The sequence below is a fragment of the Micromys minutus genome (genome assembly GCF_963924665.1).
Source record: "Micromys minutus genome assembly, chromosome: 10".
NCBI classification, from domain to species: Eukaryota; Metazoa; Chordata; class Mammalia; order Rodentia; family Muridae; genus Micromys; species Micromys minutus.
Genome location: NC_137979.1, coordinates 55860061 through 55877452, shown reverse-complemented (window position 1 = coordinate 55877452; position 17392 = coordinate 55860061). Strand labels below are relative to the sequence as shown.

General features: G+C 40.5%; 1 protein-coding gene across 2 annotated transcripts in view; it reads left to right on the top strand.

The window, feature by feature from the left end:
• The window catches only part of ABCA9 (ATP binding cassette subfamily A member 9), a 62057-nt gene that overhangs the window by 963 nt on the left and 43702 nt on the right, over positions 1 to 17392 (top strand). Inside the window, exons 2-9 of one of the 2 annotated variants that reach the window (XM_080923428.1) lie at positions 1095 to 1241; positions 2448 to 2655; positions 4662 to 4826; positions 5231 to 5334; positions 5918 to 6144; positions 8976 to 9117; positions 9722 to 9907; positions 12140 to 12287. In XM_080923428.1, the coding sequence (XP_080779554.1) occupies positions 1116 to 1241; positions 2448 to 2655; positions 4662 to 4826; positions 5231 to 5334; positions 5918 to 6144; positions 8976 to 9117; positions 9722 to 9907; positions 12140 to 12287 (1306 nt within the window). In that variant the 5' untranslated portion in view covers positions 1095 to 1115. Of the gene's footprint in view, positions 1 to 1094; positions 1242 to 2447; positions 2656 to 4661; positions 4827 to 5230; positions 5335 to 5917; positions 6145 to 8975; positions 9118 to 9721; positions 9908 to 12139; positions 12288 to 17392 lie in introns of those variants that run through there. The other variant, XM_080923427.1, reaches the window with a different exon arrangement.

Here is a 17392-nt window from a genome sequence, read left to right as displayed (position 1 = left end):
CAAGGATTGCCACCGTGTTAGTTTCTAAGTTAGAAATATAGTTTATTATACACTGGCGCTTCCAACCGTTACAGCCTATTAATGACATTATTACTTGGAATTTATTTATATAGCTTATAGAAATAGTTATAGGTTTATATGGCTGGTGGCTGCAAGCAATATAAAATTATCTAGAATTCCCATTTTTCTCCCTTGGATTTAGATATGATTGACCTATGGGTTTTTTAGTGGTTTTCCCAAGATTTTTTTTCAAACTTCAGTTATGAAAGGTGAATAAAGGGCTGACCTAATCACTGCCTTGTGGTCATGACACACAAAGCACCTCTCTTCTTTGTTGTTGTTTATTTATTTCATTCCACTCATAAGTCCCTTTTCATACCCGACCCCCGTTCTTATTTCCCACTGCCAAAGATAATCTTTAAAAATTGTATTCAATAATGACTTTTGCAGTTCCAGGATGTATTTAGAAATATGTATCACTCATGATGTGGATGCATATAAATTATACTGTTATATCCTTCAACTTTTTTCTTTAAATAAAACAAGTTTTAATTGACACCGTATTGCTAAAGATTCCTTGTGTTGAGCAATGGGTATCAATGCATTGCTTCTGATTCCTACGGAGTTCCATTTGGATGGTGTTTGTAAAAGTGTGCTCTCTGACCCTCCTGCCAGCATGATCCACATCTGTAAGCATCTTAGTACAGGTCACTGAGTACAGATACAGACCCAGGAGCAGAAATGACTGACTGGTGGGGTTCTGCTGATTAGCAACCCATAATTAGTAATAACATGACAGACAGGGTGACTTGAGACTGCCAGCAGTCTACACAAAACTCGGACAGCTTAGCTGCCAAGTTTCATGGGGATAGCAGCATGTGACATTGTTAAAGTTTCTGAAGAGTCAGTCCATTGAAGAAAGGACTCTCAATTGTTCCTCCCCCCTTTAAATAGATTTGCCAACTCTCCCTCCCCGCCTTCCTTTTCTTCCCTCTGTTTTCTATGTTTGGCATCTTTTTTCTCAAGGCACGTAATTAGGAACAGCTGCTAAGATGTTTCTTTCTGGTTTGATTGCACAATGTTTTCTATTTCAGACTTTCACATGTACTTCCTTGATGTCCTTTAAAAAAAATAAACAAGTCAAAATGAGGAAGAGGCGCTTGAGACTGGGTCAGCAAATGTGGGCTCTTCTCTGCAAGAACTGTCTCAGAAAATTCAGGATGAGAAGAGAGACACTCCTGGTACAGCTCCGCATCTTCATGTTCTCGTAGTTAGACAAGGGAAGGAGGTGTCTTCTCAGTGGTACCAGCATCATCGCTAACATTTTCACATGTTGCAGATGAGAAGGCTAGAAGTTTTCAAGTCCTGGGCTTTGCTAGTTCTTTTTTTTTTTTTTTCAAATAAAAACTTTAAATATGTAACGTTATAGATCTTCCTAGAGATTTTTGTTCAAAGAACTCATATTGAGGAATGCCCTGTAAAATGAAGCCGTAACTTTATACTAAAGAGTTAATAATTAACATCTGGGTTAATCAGGGTCTCATGAATGCATAGACGCTGAAGTTTAGGGCAACATCAAAGAGGCTAACTTTAGTCCATAATTATTTCAGAATGTAACCTAAGGGGGAAAACCCCAAACCTTTCACAGTGACCTACTGTTGGGACTCTTCTGTTTCTCTGTATTTACATGTCCCAAACAAGTTTCAGGACTATATGTGACATCAACAACATGAGAAATATCCAGTCACTGACGTTTTACACCAGTGTGAATTCTCAAACGCAAAAGAAAGCAAACTTAATGTTTGGACATTAACATGGATAAATATATTATGAAAAAGGTGATTTTTTTTTAAAGAAAAGGACTTTGGGCTAAATATATACAGCACTGTAGGGCCAGAGTGTGAAACAAAATGGAAACTATGAAAATATTTACTGCATATTACCTATGGAGTGATGGTAAACACAAAATGAAAAATTGTTGCCATTTCTAAATAATAATAATAAAGCTAGATTACAATGACGTACTCTAACCCCCTCCCCCCGAAAACTAGTATTATCTTTATAAAAACTATTACACTTTTACGGCATCATGTATGGGGTTGAGTTCTAATGGCTCAGTCACTAAGGGAATTGGGTGTTCTGGCAAAGGCCCTGGTGTTGACTCCCAGCACTCATATTGTTGCTTTACAGCCATAGGGTAACTACAAATCCAGTGGCTCTGACACCCTCTTTTGTCCACTGTTGGCACCAGGCACACACCGACATAAGGATGCAGAACGTACGCCCATAGATAAAATGGGTCTCTAGAGAACAGAAGTAGACTCAATTGCTTTGAGATGGGAAAACTCAAATGGGTCTCAGGCTACGTAACAGGATGAATTTGTTTCAGTTGCTTGTGGTAGAAAAACCTGATTTTCTTCTTTTCCCTTTTTCTCATTACTATATAGGAATGGTTTTTCTCGTTTCTTCTAATATTGTTAGTATATCAATTATCCTCCAATTTGCATCAAGTTCACAAGGCTCCTGAAATGTCTGTGGTGGATCTGGGACGTGTTGATAACTTTAACGATTCTAATTATATTATTGTGTTTGCTCCTGAGTCTGAAACTACTTATGAGATCATGAACAAAGTGGCCTCAGCTCCACTCATGAGAGGTATGCTCTGTGGGAGTTCAGGAAATCATTTCCTTATTCAACATACACAAATTCATTTTTAGAATCTTCGTGGGAAAAAATGTGTTAAGTTTTGAACTTTCTAGAGTTGACTAACAAGACCATTGGATATTACCTTCTGAGGTGAAGGAGAATGTCTTGCTCCAGTAATCTAGTTGAGCAATTGTATATTAAAAGGGGGTTAATATTCTTCATACGGCCTATCAGAATAAGATGAGTCCAGGGCAAAATGTGTGGTTTGGGGTAGATGCTGGGATCTTCAATGGCAGGGGCACTGTGACTAGGTAATCCTTCCAAATACATTAAGACTGAGGGAGAAAATGGAGTACCCAGAGGTGGTGTTTACCGTAAAAGCAGATGACAGAGTGTACCCTGTATTTCACCATGCAATGGATGGAGCAAGAAACTCTTGTAGCCCACAGACTGACATGGCATCTTTCTTCTGGGTTGGTATAATAGCGAAGAAACCAGGGGCTATCTGAGAGAATCTGAGGAAACTCCCCTTAGATCTAATGACAGCAACTCAAATAGCTTTTAGTAGTTGTCCTAGCAGGATTGCCCTGGAGTTCCATTCTTAGGTGTCAGATGTATAGGAGAGATCAAATAGATACCCAGGGAGTAGTCTCTTCTCTCCCCATGACCTTGAAATCAAGGAGTCTCAGGGTGAAAGAAAGGAGAGGCAAAGGTCTAGGCCAGGAACTTTATGGGGTGAGAGTTTCTGTCTTTCCAGATAGCTAGGACACCATCAGTGCTGATGGGTCAAAGGACCTGGTGTGGCAACCAACTTGACACAAACTGGGCTTCTGCTCACGTGAGGATCCAGATTCTCCAAAATAGACATTTTAAGTCCATGTTTTCAGGACGAGGAGGAAAGAAATATTTAACCACTTTTTAATTGACTGTCAATAAAAATGAGTTCTTATAATGAAAATTTGTGAATTAAGAGGAAACAGCACCGTGACCCCTTATGTGACCTACGCCATTATCACACAACCAAACAGACAATAGAAGTTATTGTTTTTTTAAATAAATGTTTTCTACTAGTAAGTAAACACAGAAAGAAGAAATCAGACACCACTGCTTTGGAGTTCCCACTGAATGGTTGGATCTAGCTACTTGGTGGTAGCTTAAAAGAGCCCATCAGAAGTTAAGAGCCTCTAACCTAGCAACACAGTACCTCCTGTAGTCTGGCCCAAAGGATCATAACTCTTAAGGATCAGATTAGGCCTCCGTTGCAGATTTTGAACTTAGGAAATCTGGTGCAAAACCAAGAAGCCATACTGCAATATCGTGTGGCTTCCATGGTCACCTGACCTGTGATGAAAAGAAGTCATTTACATTAGATGAGTTAGAACAAACGGTCACTTCGGTAAAAAAGGAGTTAGATCTAACACTTGTACACCATCTTGTCTTGTCAACGGACATGACAGTGTGGCCAAATGGAAATAGCGTATCCTCTTACCAGACAAGTGTGTCTGTGTGTGCACCGAGTGGATCAACTAGTATTGCTATGATAAAATTCACCGTGGCTTGGATTATTGGCTAATTTCTTTGGAGAAGCATGGGGCATTTCCAACAAGTGTTGGCCCTGGACGGAGAGCTGGTTCAGTGGTAAATAGCGCCTGTTGCTCTTACAGAGGTCCCAGGTTTGATCCCCAGACGTACTGGCTCACAGCCATTCGTAACTCCAGTCCGAGCGGCTCTGAAGCCCTCTTCTGAGTTCCTCTGGCCTCAGGCTGCCATGTGGTGCACACTCACATACACAATGTTCACACACAAGATGAATGCATCCTAAACGAAATGGCATCTGCCACAGAACATTACCAATTTCATTTCAACATTAGAAATCTCCCACTTCGTTCTTGGTGTGGGTGTCTCAGGGAAGCGGTAACTTGAACTGAAATGTCCTGACTATGCTTGAATCTGGCACGCTGCCATTGGGCCGTCCTGGAAGCTCACTGGACTCTTCCCTTTTTCCCCCGTCGCAGGAAGAACAATCATAGCGTGTCCTGATGAAAAGACCATGAGTGAACTAGATTTAAATGACTCAACAGATGTAGTGAGAGTCATCTTTAAGGATGCTTTCTCATACCATTTGAAATTTTCTTGGGGCCATAGGATCCCTAAAACGAAAGAACACAAAGACCATTCAGGTAATTTTGCCTTTATAAACACCCAGTGTTAATTTTAAATCAATAATAGTTCAATCTTTATTAAGCAAAATCTTTGTTTTTCAAAAAATATAATTTTAGTAGTAAATATTTCTTGTCTATAGTGAAATTAAATAAAGGCATTCAGTCAGCTCTGCTGTATACTTGGAAGGCAACAGCAACGAGCCAGCAACAAGCAAACAGGATCTGATCTTAAAAAAGATATTGATAAAGTGATATGGTATGTCCTCCTTGGGCATGTGCAACAACCGGAACCAACCCGCCTTACCCTATACCGTATCATTATAAATTTCAGACACATTTTGGGGAGTTACAGATTTTTATTTATCCCACAGTGAAGACCGTCTCTGGTCAGCTAACCATGGCTGTATCTTCTTTTCTTGAAGCTCCTTGTGACCTGTTCAACCACAAAATGAGGTGTGAGAATTCAGTCTTCTGGGAAAAGGGCTTTGTAGCCTTTCAGGCTGTCATTAACGCTGGTATCATAGAGGCGAGTATTCCATGAAAAGAAACTAAGTGCACTGTCTTCTGAATTGTGATAGGTGGAGATACGGATGTTCCCATTTTGTTGTTGTTGTTGTTGTTGTTATTATTATTATTATTATTATTATTATTATTATTATTATTATTATTATTATATTTTTAGCCACTAAGCATAGTATACCGAACAGCTTCCGTATCCGGACTGTGGCATTAGAGTACTGGTGACTTAAAAACTATCCACAGCACAGTCAACTTAAGCAGAGATCCTGGTAATACAGAGGGGGAAGTATGGCATACAGCCATCCTACAGGCTCAGGGTCTAGGTGAGGTAGTAAATTGTGTGCTGCCCAAGAAATAAAACAGGAGCCGCTCTGATCAGAAACTCCAAAGAAGATCAAGTCTGAAGTGTTACTCTGGTTAGTTTTAAAAACAAGTACATGGTTTCGGTTTTGTTTTGTTTTGTTTTTTTTCTACTGAAGTACTTAAGGTAGAACTTGGGACATTTCAAGAACTACGAGCTAGTGCCTTCTCACAGTTTGAAGAAACGTTTGCCATTAGACGGTAATCTGTTCGTTGGTGTCCCTCCTTAGATGACGACAAACCACTCAGTGATGGAAGCGCTGATGTCAGTTACCGGTTCAAACATGAAGATGCTGCCTTTCATTGCCCAAGGAGGGGTTGCTACAGACTTTTTTATCTTCCTCTGCGTCATTTCCTTTTCTTCATTTATATACTACTTATCAGTCAACGTGACCCGAGAAAGACAACACATCACAACGTTAATGACGATGATGGGACTTCGAGAGTCTGCTTTCTGGTAAACCGCTCGTCTGTGATTCGCCGATAGGCGTTTGCAAACGGAATAACTTACCTACAGGGACTTGCTCGTTTATGTCATGCTTACGTCATGCTCAGACTGGTTGTTTTGGTGATTCCTGCCGTATGGATGTTTGGAGTGCATGGTTTTCTCTATTCCTTTGACTTAAAGAAAGTCTAAGGTGCTTCTCGTCTTTGGTGCACTAACCACATGGTAGATGACTCTGAGTTACCAGTTGTTGTGTCTCTATGACCCGAAATTATTTGAGAAGTTAAGGGTGGTTTTTTTTTTTTTCCTTAGCGTAAAATAAAATCCGTATTTTAGACACTACATTAAAAGTGATGATAACTCGGTCTCACTTTACATGAGTCATGGAAGAGAGAAAACTGTTTTGCCCTGAGCATTGAGCTTTCCTCAGTAGAGACAAGAAAGCAAAATGGTTAGAACACCCCAGTGGGAAAGTTACGGTCTGTCTTCATTTCAGACTTAGTAGCTACTACTACCTTGGAGGTGTTATTTAAACTCCACAGATTTCTGTTTCCTTTTCTGTGAAGCACAGATCAAAAAAGTTCTACTTCTTGTGGGCAGCAGGATGAAAGAGAAAAAAATTTGACTTAGCGGGCCTGACAGTGACGCTGAGAAAACGTAAATGCTCAGAGACACCAGTTGGCGGAAGCGCAGGAAACCGTGCATTCGAGAAGGACATGGGATGCAAGTTAGGAAGCTGAGGACTTGGTAGTGGTCAGGCTTTAAGATGGGGTTAGCCACGTGATATAGTAGAGACAGGCAGAGATGGAGAACCCAGTAGAGTCAGGAAGGAATATATGAAGACCAGTCATGCTTGCCTTTCATGAACCAAGTGTTATTTTCAGTGCTGAAGATGGTATCCAGAGGATGCATAGTTCCAGGAACACGGGAGTGTCCAAAGATGAACTCTGTTGAGTAGGAAGACCACACGTTTTATTGGATGACATCTGCCAAACTTGTTATTTTTCCTAACATAATGTTCAGTATACTAAGTATGAAGAGAAACTAGATGGGGGTGGGGAGGTGGATCAGCTCTTGAGAGCACATGCCCTTGAGGTCCCAGCCTCTAAGTCTGACAGCTTACAATTGCCTGTAACTCCAGGTCCATGGGAGCTGATGCTTCTGGTCTTCAGAGGCACACACACATACACACATACGCACACACTCTCCCCAACACTCTTCCACAGACACACACACATAATTTAAAATAAAATATATCTTTTGCAAAAGAAAGAACATGGAAAGTTTGATACAATGCAAGGTTATTTTTTCCTTTTGTATTTCCTCTGTGTATTAAAATGATATCCTCAGTACTGAAGCGTATTTGCTCACTATATCTTAAAAGAGGTTGAAAAACTATGAAAAGGGAGTGGATAGTAGTCTATTTATTAAAAAAATCTTGTGAGGAGCGATTCAAAAATATTGGTGTTTTTGTTTCCCTCCCTGGAGGAAAGGGTCTGATATTTTATTTGAATGAAATGAAGACATTGATAGAAAGCAGACGGAAGAACAGTTTCGGGTAATCTCTGTGTACCGTGGAAAGGAAATTATTAAAATTGGGCAGAGAAAGAAGACTTCCTGACCTCGCTGGTGTTTTTACTGTAAATAAAGGAAACTATCTGCCCATTGTGGATATATCGCTAATTGAATTCTTTAATCTTTTTCCCAGAGAGGAAAATGAAATTTAAGGAAATCAAATAACTGCTTCCTAACGTATTTAGTCATAATGTCACAGAGGAAATCTAAACCCAAGCCTGTGACATGACTGCACCCTGTGCAAAGCTTCCTTCCTGTCTTTGACCCTAGTAGTAATTGCTCCTCGTCTATCCACCTACACATTCCTATCTTCCATGGCTGTCCTCGCTGTCTTCCTGCCAAACTATTTTTCTGCAGTTTTTGAAGTAGGTGTAGCATTTTCTGTGCTGGGAAGATAATAAATACAGCAACAACAGCGAAGGAGACATAAAGATCTATGCAAAACTCAAATGTCGTCCTCCACGATTACATTCTCATTGGAACGTGGCCCTGAGTCCTGTCTAGAGTGTCTGTGATGACTCATGGCACAAGCAGCCCTAATGCAACAGAGGCGGTTTGGCTTGCAAACCTTGAAACATGCACAGTATAAGAGAAGTTGTACGGGACTGAAAAAAGCAACGTAGAAATCTTCTTAAGAAACTCTCTTCGTTACACACATCTTACTGTCCAGTTCATGGTCTTCTCAATTTGCATTTTGCTATTGTTTTAGTTTCATTCTGTTGCTTTGATAAGCACAGATCTACCTGAGGGAGGAAAGGATTTATTTGGCTTAGACTTCCCTGGTCATAGTGCATTATTGAGGGAAGTTATGACAGCCATAACTCAAACTAGGAACCCAGAGGCAGGAGCCACAGAAGACTGCTGCTTTCTGGCTTCCTTTCTGGCTTGTGCTTAGCCAGGACCACTTGCCTAAGGAATGTTGCTGCCCAGTGTGGGCTAGGACCTTCTGCATCATTCAATAAGACCACCCCTCACAGACATGCCCAGAGACCAACCTGATCTACTCAATGCCACAGCTGAAGCTGACTCAGGCTATTAAATTGACAAGACACATTAATTGGGAAGCTATTTATTGTGCACATTTACTTGTTTATTACCTGCCTTGCTCTTTAAGCTTTAAGATGAGGATGTTTTCTGATTAGTTAGGAATTACTCTTTTAAGAGAAACTCTTGGTTAAATCACACACGTTTAAAATCATTTGCTTAGTAAGATAACAAATGAGTGACCCAGGAATAACTTCTGCACTAATCCTGTGTTTCTCGGCCAGGCTTTCCTGGGGGCTGATGTATGCTGGCTTTATCCTTGTTGTGGCAACGTTGATGTCTCTTATTGTGAAATCTGCCCAAGTTGTCGTCTTGACTGGTTTCATGGTGGTGTTCCTTCTGTTTCTCTTTTATGGCCTGTCTTTGGTAAGTTGGTAAATTCTCCCCCTTTCCTCCCTCTCTCCCTCCCTTTCTCCTCTCTCTTTCCTTCAATCATTACATGACAGATTGTATTTTTGTCTTTCTTTTCTGTGCAGAATTTCACAGATATAATCCTTATAGTCTGTAATTAAAAATTGATGAAATGTGCTTTCCAAATACTGTGTTGATTAGCTATCAGTACCTAAGACAAAGGAGTCAATCAACTAACAAGAAGCAAAGGGTTTTTGCTCCCTCTTCCCCCATAATTTTGGAGTCCAGGGTTGGTTGAGCCTGTTGCTTTGGCCTGTGTCTGGGAAGCACATCATGTCAGCAGCTCATGGTAGATTACAGCCGCTCACACCATGACCACAATGTCAAAAGGAGGAATGGGTTGGGATTTCATAATCTTCTTCAAGGATAAGCATCCAATGACAGAAAAACTTCCACATAGTGGAACTTTGTGGAAGATTATACTACCTCCCAGTAGAGCCTTGGGTTGGAGACTTCAACACTTGAGTCTTTGGATGACACTTATCCAAATGTGAAATCCCTTTTACTGTACTAGTGATGGTCAGACCACCATACCAGTTAATGTTTTCTCTCCTTTCAGATAACTTTATCTTTCCTCATGAGTGTGTTGTTAAAGAAACCATTTCTTACTGGCTTGGCTGTCTTCCTCCTTACTGTCTTCTGGGGAAGTCTGGGCTTCACCGCATTGTACAAACATCTTCCTGCCTTTATGGAATGGACATTGTGTTTTCTCAGCCCCTTTGCCTTTACTACTGGAATGGCCCAGGTAAGAAGGGAGGTAATCGTATTGCTTCATTTTATTAAAACTTGTCTGTCTGTCTGTCTACATGTGTGTGGACCTGTACAGTCATGTCATGATGATGTTTGCTTTGCATAAAGGTCAGAGGACAACATGACAGATGCCAGTTTTCTCTGTCCTCCATGTGAGTGGGTTATGGGGATCAAACTCAGGCATTTTTACCAGCTGAGCTGTCTTTACTGTCCCTCAAATTTTATTTTTGTACACAACATTCAAGACAGATTCCTTCGATGATTTATACAATATACACTAAACACTGAAGTTTCCCATGTTTGTAAAAATAAGTTTAAGGGATAGAGAAGTTTAAAGGGTAAGAGTCATATTTAGTTTTATTTTCTCTTACCATATTTATTTCCTTTTACATTAAATTTATTTAAATTTTGTTTTATATTTATTTATTTGTTTGTTTTTTCAAGACAGGGTTTCTTTGTAGAGCCCTGATGGTCCTGGATCTAGCTCTGTAGACCAGGCTGGCCTTGAACTCACAGAGATCTACCTGTCTTTGCCTCCTGAGTGCTGGGATTAAAGGCGTGTGCCACCATCACCCAGCTAAAAATTTTTTTAAATTATAATATAACCATGTCATACTATTCATTTACTTTTCTCCTCCTCCACCCTTTTCATGGTTCATTCCTTTTCCTTTTCAAATTCATGTCCTCTTTTTCTGTAATTATTTTGTCACATAGAGAGAGAGAGAGAGAGAGAGAGAGAGAGAGAGAGAGAGAGAGAGAGACCGAGAGACAGAGAGAGAGACAGAGGGAGAGGAAGAGGGAGAGAGAGAGGTGGAAGGAAGAAGAGAGGAAGGGAGAGAGGGAGGGAGGGGGAGAGACAGACAGACAGACAGACAGACAGACAGACGGACAGGTACTACTCAATCATTTTAGTGTTACTTGTCTATGTGATTTCAGGGTTGACCACTCAATATTGGATAATCAAGTACAGGGCTCATTCTTTGGGAAGACTATTTGTTTCTCGTCATCCTTAGTTGCCTGTAGTTTTTTGACAGGGGTGGGGCCCTGTGATATTTTTTTCTTTAACACATCAGTGTGTCTACCAGTGCCCTTTTCAGGTTTTATTTAGGCACATCATTGAGCTAAGATGAGCATAGTTTCCTTGTTGCTTTATCTCCCAGTAGTTTTCCATTCCTCTGGTTCTTAAAATCTTACTTCTGTTTCCTGAACTCTAGGTACACCGGTGTTGTCCTAAGTGTATCCATTTATTGTAAGTGTATCCATTTCAGCCCGCAGCTCTGCCATCAGCCGTTCTTTACATTTTGACCAATTGTAGTTTTTTATACTGGTCTCCATTTTGGCAAAGAAAAGCATCTTTGATGAGAAGCGAGAGCTGAGCTTAACTGTGGGGATAAGGATGAGTCTTGAGAATGCAGCTAGGAAGTATGTCGCTTTGGGGAAGTAGCAGCAGTTCTTCTAAGACCCATGACTTCACCAGCCCTGGGCAGCTGGCTAGATTTCCTGTACCATACGTGATTTCCCTCTTACTGAGTAAGGGTTCAGTCCGATTACAGAGCTGTTGGTTACTGCCAAGATATGGGTGCCACACTTGCACCTTTAGGGCTGTTTCGTCATGCTGGCTATTTTGTGTTGGGTAGGCAACATGGCTGAGCAAGACTCTTAGTTACTTCCCTCACTTGGTGGCTTGCACACCACTGTCCCTTACTATGAAAACTAGTCCGGAGGAAGGTAGCTTTCAAGGCAGATCTAGGTCAAATCCTGAGTCCCTTGCATGGTGCCTAGCAATAGAGTTTAACCTCCAACCTCTGGGAGACAAGAGCAATAACCTGTGTTATTTCAGGAGTCTCTTGGACTCCCATAAACAATAACTTGAACTTGATGTTGGTTTCTCGTGGCATGGGCTGAGATTTTTGTTAGTTTATGGCTCTAAATGTGGAATGGCATTTGCTGTTGACATGGCTCAGCTGATATTTCTAACTGAACATTTTTTCAGATTCAAGCTTGAGAAACATGCGTCTTTAATAGTATCACAAATGTTGGAGAGTTGAGACATTTCCACATGAAATTACATCTCCCCTCAGAAAAGTTCATGCATGTGAAATCATTCTATGCTGTGGAAATTATCCTTCTATCTCTGCTCAGCTCCTAAGAGACTTTCATTTTTCACTGTAAGATGGTGCTTAAAACTTCTGTAATCCCTTAAAAATTCTGTTCATCTCTTTTCCAGCTCATACATGTGGACTACGATGTAAATTCGAATGTAGATTTGAACTCTCCAAACAACTCGCACCTAATCGTGGCCACCCTCTTCATGTTGGTTTTAGATACTCTTCTCTATTTGGCACTGGCCTTATATTTTGACAAGATTTTACTCAGTAAGTAGTAGAATTATTGTAATTTCACACACCGTTATTACCTGCAATTAAAGGAACCATGACCGTGCTTTTCAACCTTCCTGATGCTGTGACCCTTTTATACAGCTCCTCATGTTGCGGTGACCCCTCAACCATAACAGTATTTTTGTGTCTACTTCGTAACAGTAATTTTGCTACTGCTGTGAATCACAATATTAATATATGATATTTCTGATGGTCTTAGGTGACCCTTGTGAAAGGTTTGATATCTCCTCGCCCCCAACAGTTCACAATTCAATGGTTAAAAACCGCTGGTCAACAACATATTGAATATAAATGGTATAGCATTTTCTTTTCTTTTTACCACTTTATTTAAAAAAGGAGGGATACATATATAGATTTTTAAAGGCATTTTGGCATAACATTATATCAATATTTTTGTCAGTACTTAATTCTTTTAGAGGTTTGATAGTATGCATTGAAATCCTACTAGTTACCATAAGCATGAAGTACATGTAGGACAGAACAAAACCGATTTCTTGTTGAGTATAGATTAAGCATAATGATCTGTGAATACCAAAAATTGCCATAAGGCTATATTCTTAACTCTTGGATTATTAATGATTTGAGGTCCAGGTGTACCACACTCTGAAAGGGTGCTATACATTTATTTTTTTTCTAAGAAGAACTGAGGCTTTTTTTTTTTTTTTTTTTTGGCCTTTGTTTTTCTTGAGCTTCATATAGCCTGTGAGTTGTTTCAGAGCTTTCTGGGGTTAGTATCCAATTATCAGTGACTGCATATTATGTCTGCTCTTTTGTGACTGGGTTACCTCACTCAGGATGATATTCTCTACATGCAGACATTTTCTTAGCAATTTCTTAAAGTCATTGTTTCTGATAGCCGAGTAGTACTCCATTGTGTAAATATACCACAGTTTTTGTATCCATTCATCTACTGAAGGACAACAGGGTTATTTCCAGCTTCTGGCTATTATAAATAGGGTTGCTATGAACATTGTGGTGCATGTGTCTTTATTTTATGTTGGCGCGTCTCTGGGGTATATGCCCAGAAGTGGAATAACTGGGTCTTCAGGTAGTACTATGTCCTAATTTCGAAAATAACACAGCATTCTGTCACTTTAGAAATTATTTTTGAGAATCCCATACATGTTTACAATGAAGTATAATCATATCCAGTCTTCATTGCTCTTCCAACTTCCACCATGTTCCTCAAAAGATGCTTTTCCTCTCCCACTTTTAAAGCCCATTAATTCCAGTTAGTGCCCATATGTACATGCAGGTGGGGCTGTCCACTAGAGTATGGAAACTGATCCATGACCATATCCCCATAAGAGATGAGTCTCCCTTTCCTATACATTGACAATACCTCCACAGTATGGGACATGGCCTGGATCTCCTCTATCCCACTTAGGCCAACGTTTTGACTCGCTTGATCTTGTGTAGGTCATATGCAGATAGGCATAGCTGTTTTTAGTTCACGATTGCACCAACCACCTCACGTAGAGAAGACAGTATCTCACAGCACTCCTCCCCATTCTTCAGCACTCACAGTCTTTCTGCCTCTTCTCCCACAATGCTCCCTGAACTCTGGTGATGGTGGCGTTAATAAAAACGCTCCATTTATGGAAAAACATCTGGCTTCTTACTTCCAACACTAACTGCTTCAACTTCAATTTCTGATGAAGGCTGAGAGCAGCCCAGGTCTAGGGGTGTGCTGAATAGTCTTAGGTTAGCTTGATATACTGTGGGCAGTGCTACTCTTGGACTGGTGGTCTTGAGTTGTATAGGGAACAGGCTGAGGAAGCCATGGGGAGCAAACCTGTAAGCAACCCTTTCCCATGGCTTCTACTTCAGTTTCCACCTCTAGGTTCTTGCCCTAATTTCTCTCAGTGATGAACGGATAAGTTGTAAGGTGAAATGAACTCACTCCTCTCCAAGTTACTTTTGGTAATGGTATCATAGTCATGGGAACCCTCACTATGACAATGAGTATAAATGTTAAATATCTAGATGGCGATTTGGCAGCATGGCCATTAGCAAAATACCAATAGCAGGATCTTCCCTAGGGGCCGTGACCTCAAATCCAACACTAACTTAGTTATTTGCCCCACTAATAACTGTGCCACTATTGCTGTGGAGAATCCTGTTTGCCTTGTTAGTGCTGGAACACACATGGTGCAACGCTAAGACAGACTTTAGATGTCTTTTCTCTGTCTGAAACCTGCCGTGTATCTGCTAGCACTATGGAAGCTGGCTTGTAAAAAAGAAAGCTCTCCGAGTCGAGTTAGCCGAGTATTAACTTCTGCGTACTTTAGTCAAAGAATGTGGTGTCTTAGGCAATAGAATCTTATCACGTAGTATCCAAAAGGTTATCCAAAGACAATGGCCATGTTCCCCTCCCCCTCTTTTAAATCTCTAGAGTCTCCCTGGTCAATAACACATGAGGAGCTATCTTTATTTAATGGATCTTTTTATTTACGTTTTAAATGTTATCTTCTCTCCCAGTTTTCCCTCCAGAAACTCCTTGTCCTATCCCCCCTCTCCCTGCTTCTATGAAGATGCTCCCCCACCCACCCAACCCCCTCCTACCTTCCCACCCTGATATTTCCTTACACTGGGGTACCTAGTCTTGGCTAGACCAAGGGTTTCTTCTCCCACTGATGCCCAACAAGGCCATCCTCTGCTACATATGCGGCTGGAGCCATGGGTTCATTCATGTGAACTCTTTGGATGGCGGTTTAGTTCCTGGGAGCTCTGATTGGTTGATATTGTTGTTCTTATGGGGTTGCAAACTCCTTCAACTCCTTCAGCTCTTTTTCTAACTCCTCCACTGAGAACCTTGTTCTCAGTTCAATGGTTGGCTTCAAGCATCTGTCTCGGTATTTGTCATGCTCTGGCAAAACCTCTCAGGAGACAGCTATATCAGGCTCCTGTCAACACGCACTTCTTGGTATCTGCAATATTGTCTGGGCTTGGTGACTGTATATGGGATGGATCTCCAGGTAGGGCAGCCTCTGTCTCAGCTCCAATCTTTGTATCCGTATTTCCTCTTATGAATATTTTTGTTCTCCCTTCTAAGAAGTACTGAAGCATCCACACTTTGGTCTTCCTTCTTAAGCTTTATATGGTCTATGGATTGTATCTTGGGTAATATCAGCTTTTGGGCTAATAGCCACTTATCAGTAAGTGCATACCGTAGGTGTTCTTTTGTGAATGGGTTACCTCACTCAGGATGATATTTCCTAGTTCCATTTGCCTATAAATTCATGAAGTCATTGTTTTTAATAGCTGAGTCCTACTCCACTGTGTAAATGTACTCATTTTCTGTGTACATCCCTCTGTTGAAAGACATCTGGGTTCTTTCAAGCTTCTGGCTATTATAAATCAGGTTGCTATGAACATAGTGGAGCATGCGTCTTTGTTGTATGTTGAAGCATCTTTTGGGTATATGTCCAGGAATGGTATATATGGGTCCTCAGATAGTACTATGTCCAATTTTCTGAGAAACCTCCAGACTGGTTTTCAGAGTGGTTGTACTAGCTTGAAATCCCACCAACAATGGAGGAGTGTTCTTTCTTCACATCCTTACCAGCATCTGCTGTCACCTGAGTTTTTGATCTTATCCATTCTGACTGGTGTGAGGTGGAATCTCAGGGTTGTTATGATTTGTATTTCTCTGATGACTAAGGATGTTGAGCATTTCTTTAGGTGCTTCTCAGCCAATTAGTATTCCTCAGTTGAGAATTCTTTGTTTAGCTCTGTACCTCAGTTTTTTGATTCTCTGGAGTCTTGCTCCATGAGTTCTTTGTATATATTGAATATTAGTGCACTATCGCATACAGGATTAGTAAATATCCTTTCCCAATCTGTTGGTTGCCATTTTGTCCTATTGACAATGTCCTTTGCCTTACAGAAGCTTTGCAATTTTATGAGATCCCATTTGTTGATTCTTGATCTTAGAGCATAAACCATTGGTGTTCTGTTCAGGAAAATTTCCCCTGTGCCTGTGTGTTCAAAGCTCTGCCTCACTTTCTCTTCTTCTAGTTTCAGTCTACCTGGTTTTATGTGGAGGTCTTTGATCCACTTGCACTTGAACTTTTGTATAAGAAGATCGATTTGCATTCTTCTGCAAGTTGACTTCCAGTTGAACCAACACCAGTTTTTGAAAATGCTGTCTTTTTTCCCACTGGATGGTTTTAACTCTTTTGTCAAAGATCAAGTGACCATAAGCATTTGGGTTTATGTCTGGGTCTTCAATTTTATTCCATTGATATAACTGCCTGTCTCTGTACCAATATTATACAGTTTTTATTACAATTTCTCTGTAATACATCTCCAGGTTGGGGATCATGATTTCCCCAGAAGTTCTTCTATTGTTGAGAATAGTTTTTGATATCCTGTTTTTTTTGTTATTCCAAATGAATTTGCAAATTTCTCTTTCTAACTATGAAGAATTGAGTTGAAATTTTGTTGGAGATTTCATCGAATCTGTAGATTGTTTTTGGCATGATGGCCATTTTTACTATATTAATCCTGCCAATACATGAACATGGGAGATCTTTCCATCTATAAGGAGCTATCTTATACCTTGTATTGCACCATTCATTAATAGCCCTTGTGTCTCAGTCAGGGTTTTATGCTGTGAACAGACACCATGACCAAGTCAACTCCTATAAAGACATTTAATCCGGTTTGCTTAGAGATTCAGAGGTTTAGTCCATTACCATCAATGCAGGAACATGACAGCATTCATGCAGGCATGGTTCATGAAGAACTGAGAGTTTTATATTTTCATCTGAAGTCGCTATTGGAAGACTGACTTCCAGGCAGCTAGGACAAGGTTCTTAAAGACCATACCCACAGTGACACACCTACTCCAACAAGGCCACACCTTCTAATAGTGTCACTTTCTGGGCCAAGCACATATAAACCATAACACTCTGTCTTCTGGGTGTGACATTGCTCATACATGGCGATTCCATTTTAACTCTCGAGCTTAGCTTAGGTTAGGGGTTTTCATAGGGCCCTTTGTAAATCCGTAACTCCTGTTAACTAACTCATTACTCTCCCTTCTCCACCAATTCTTCCATCTCCATCCCCATAAC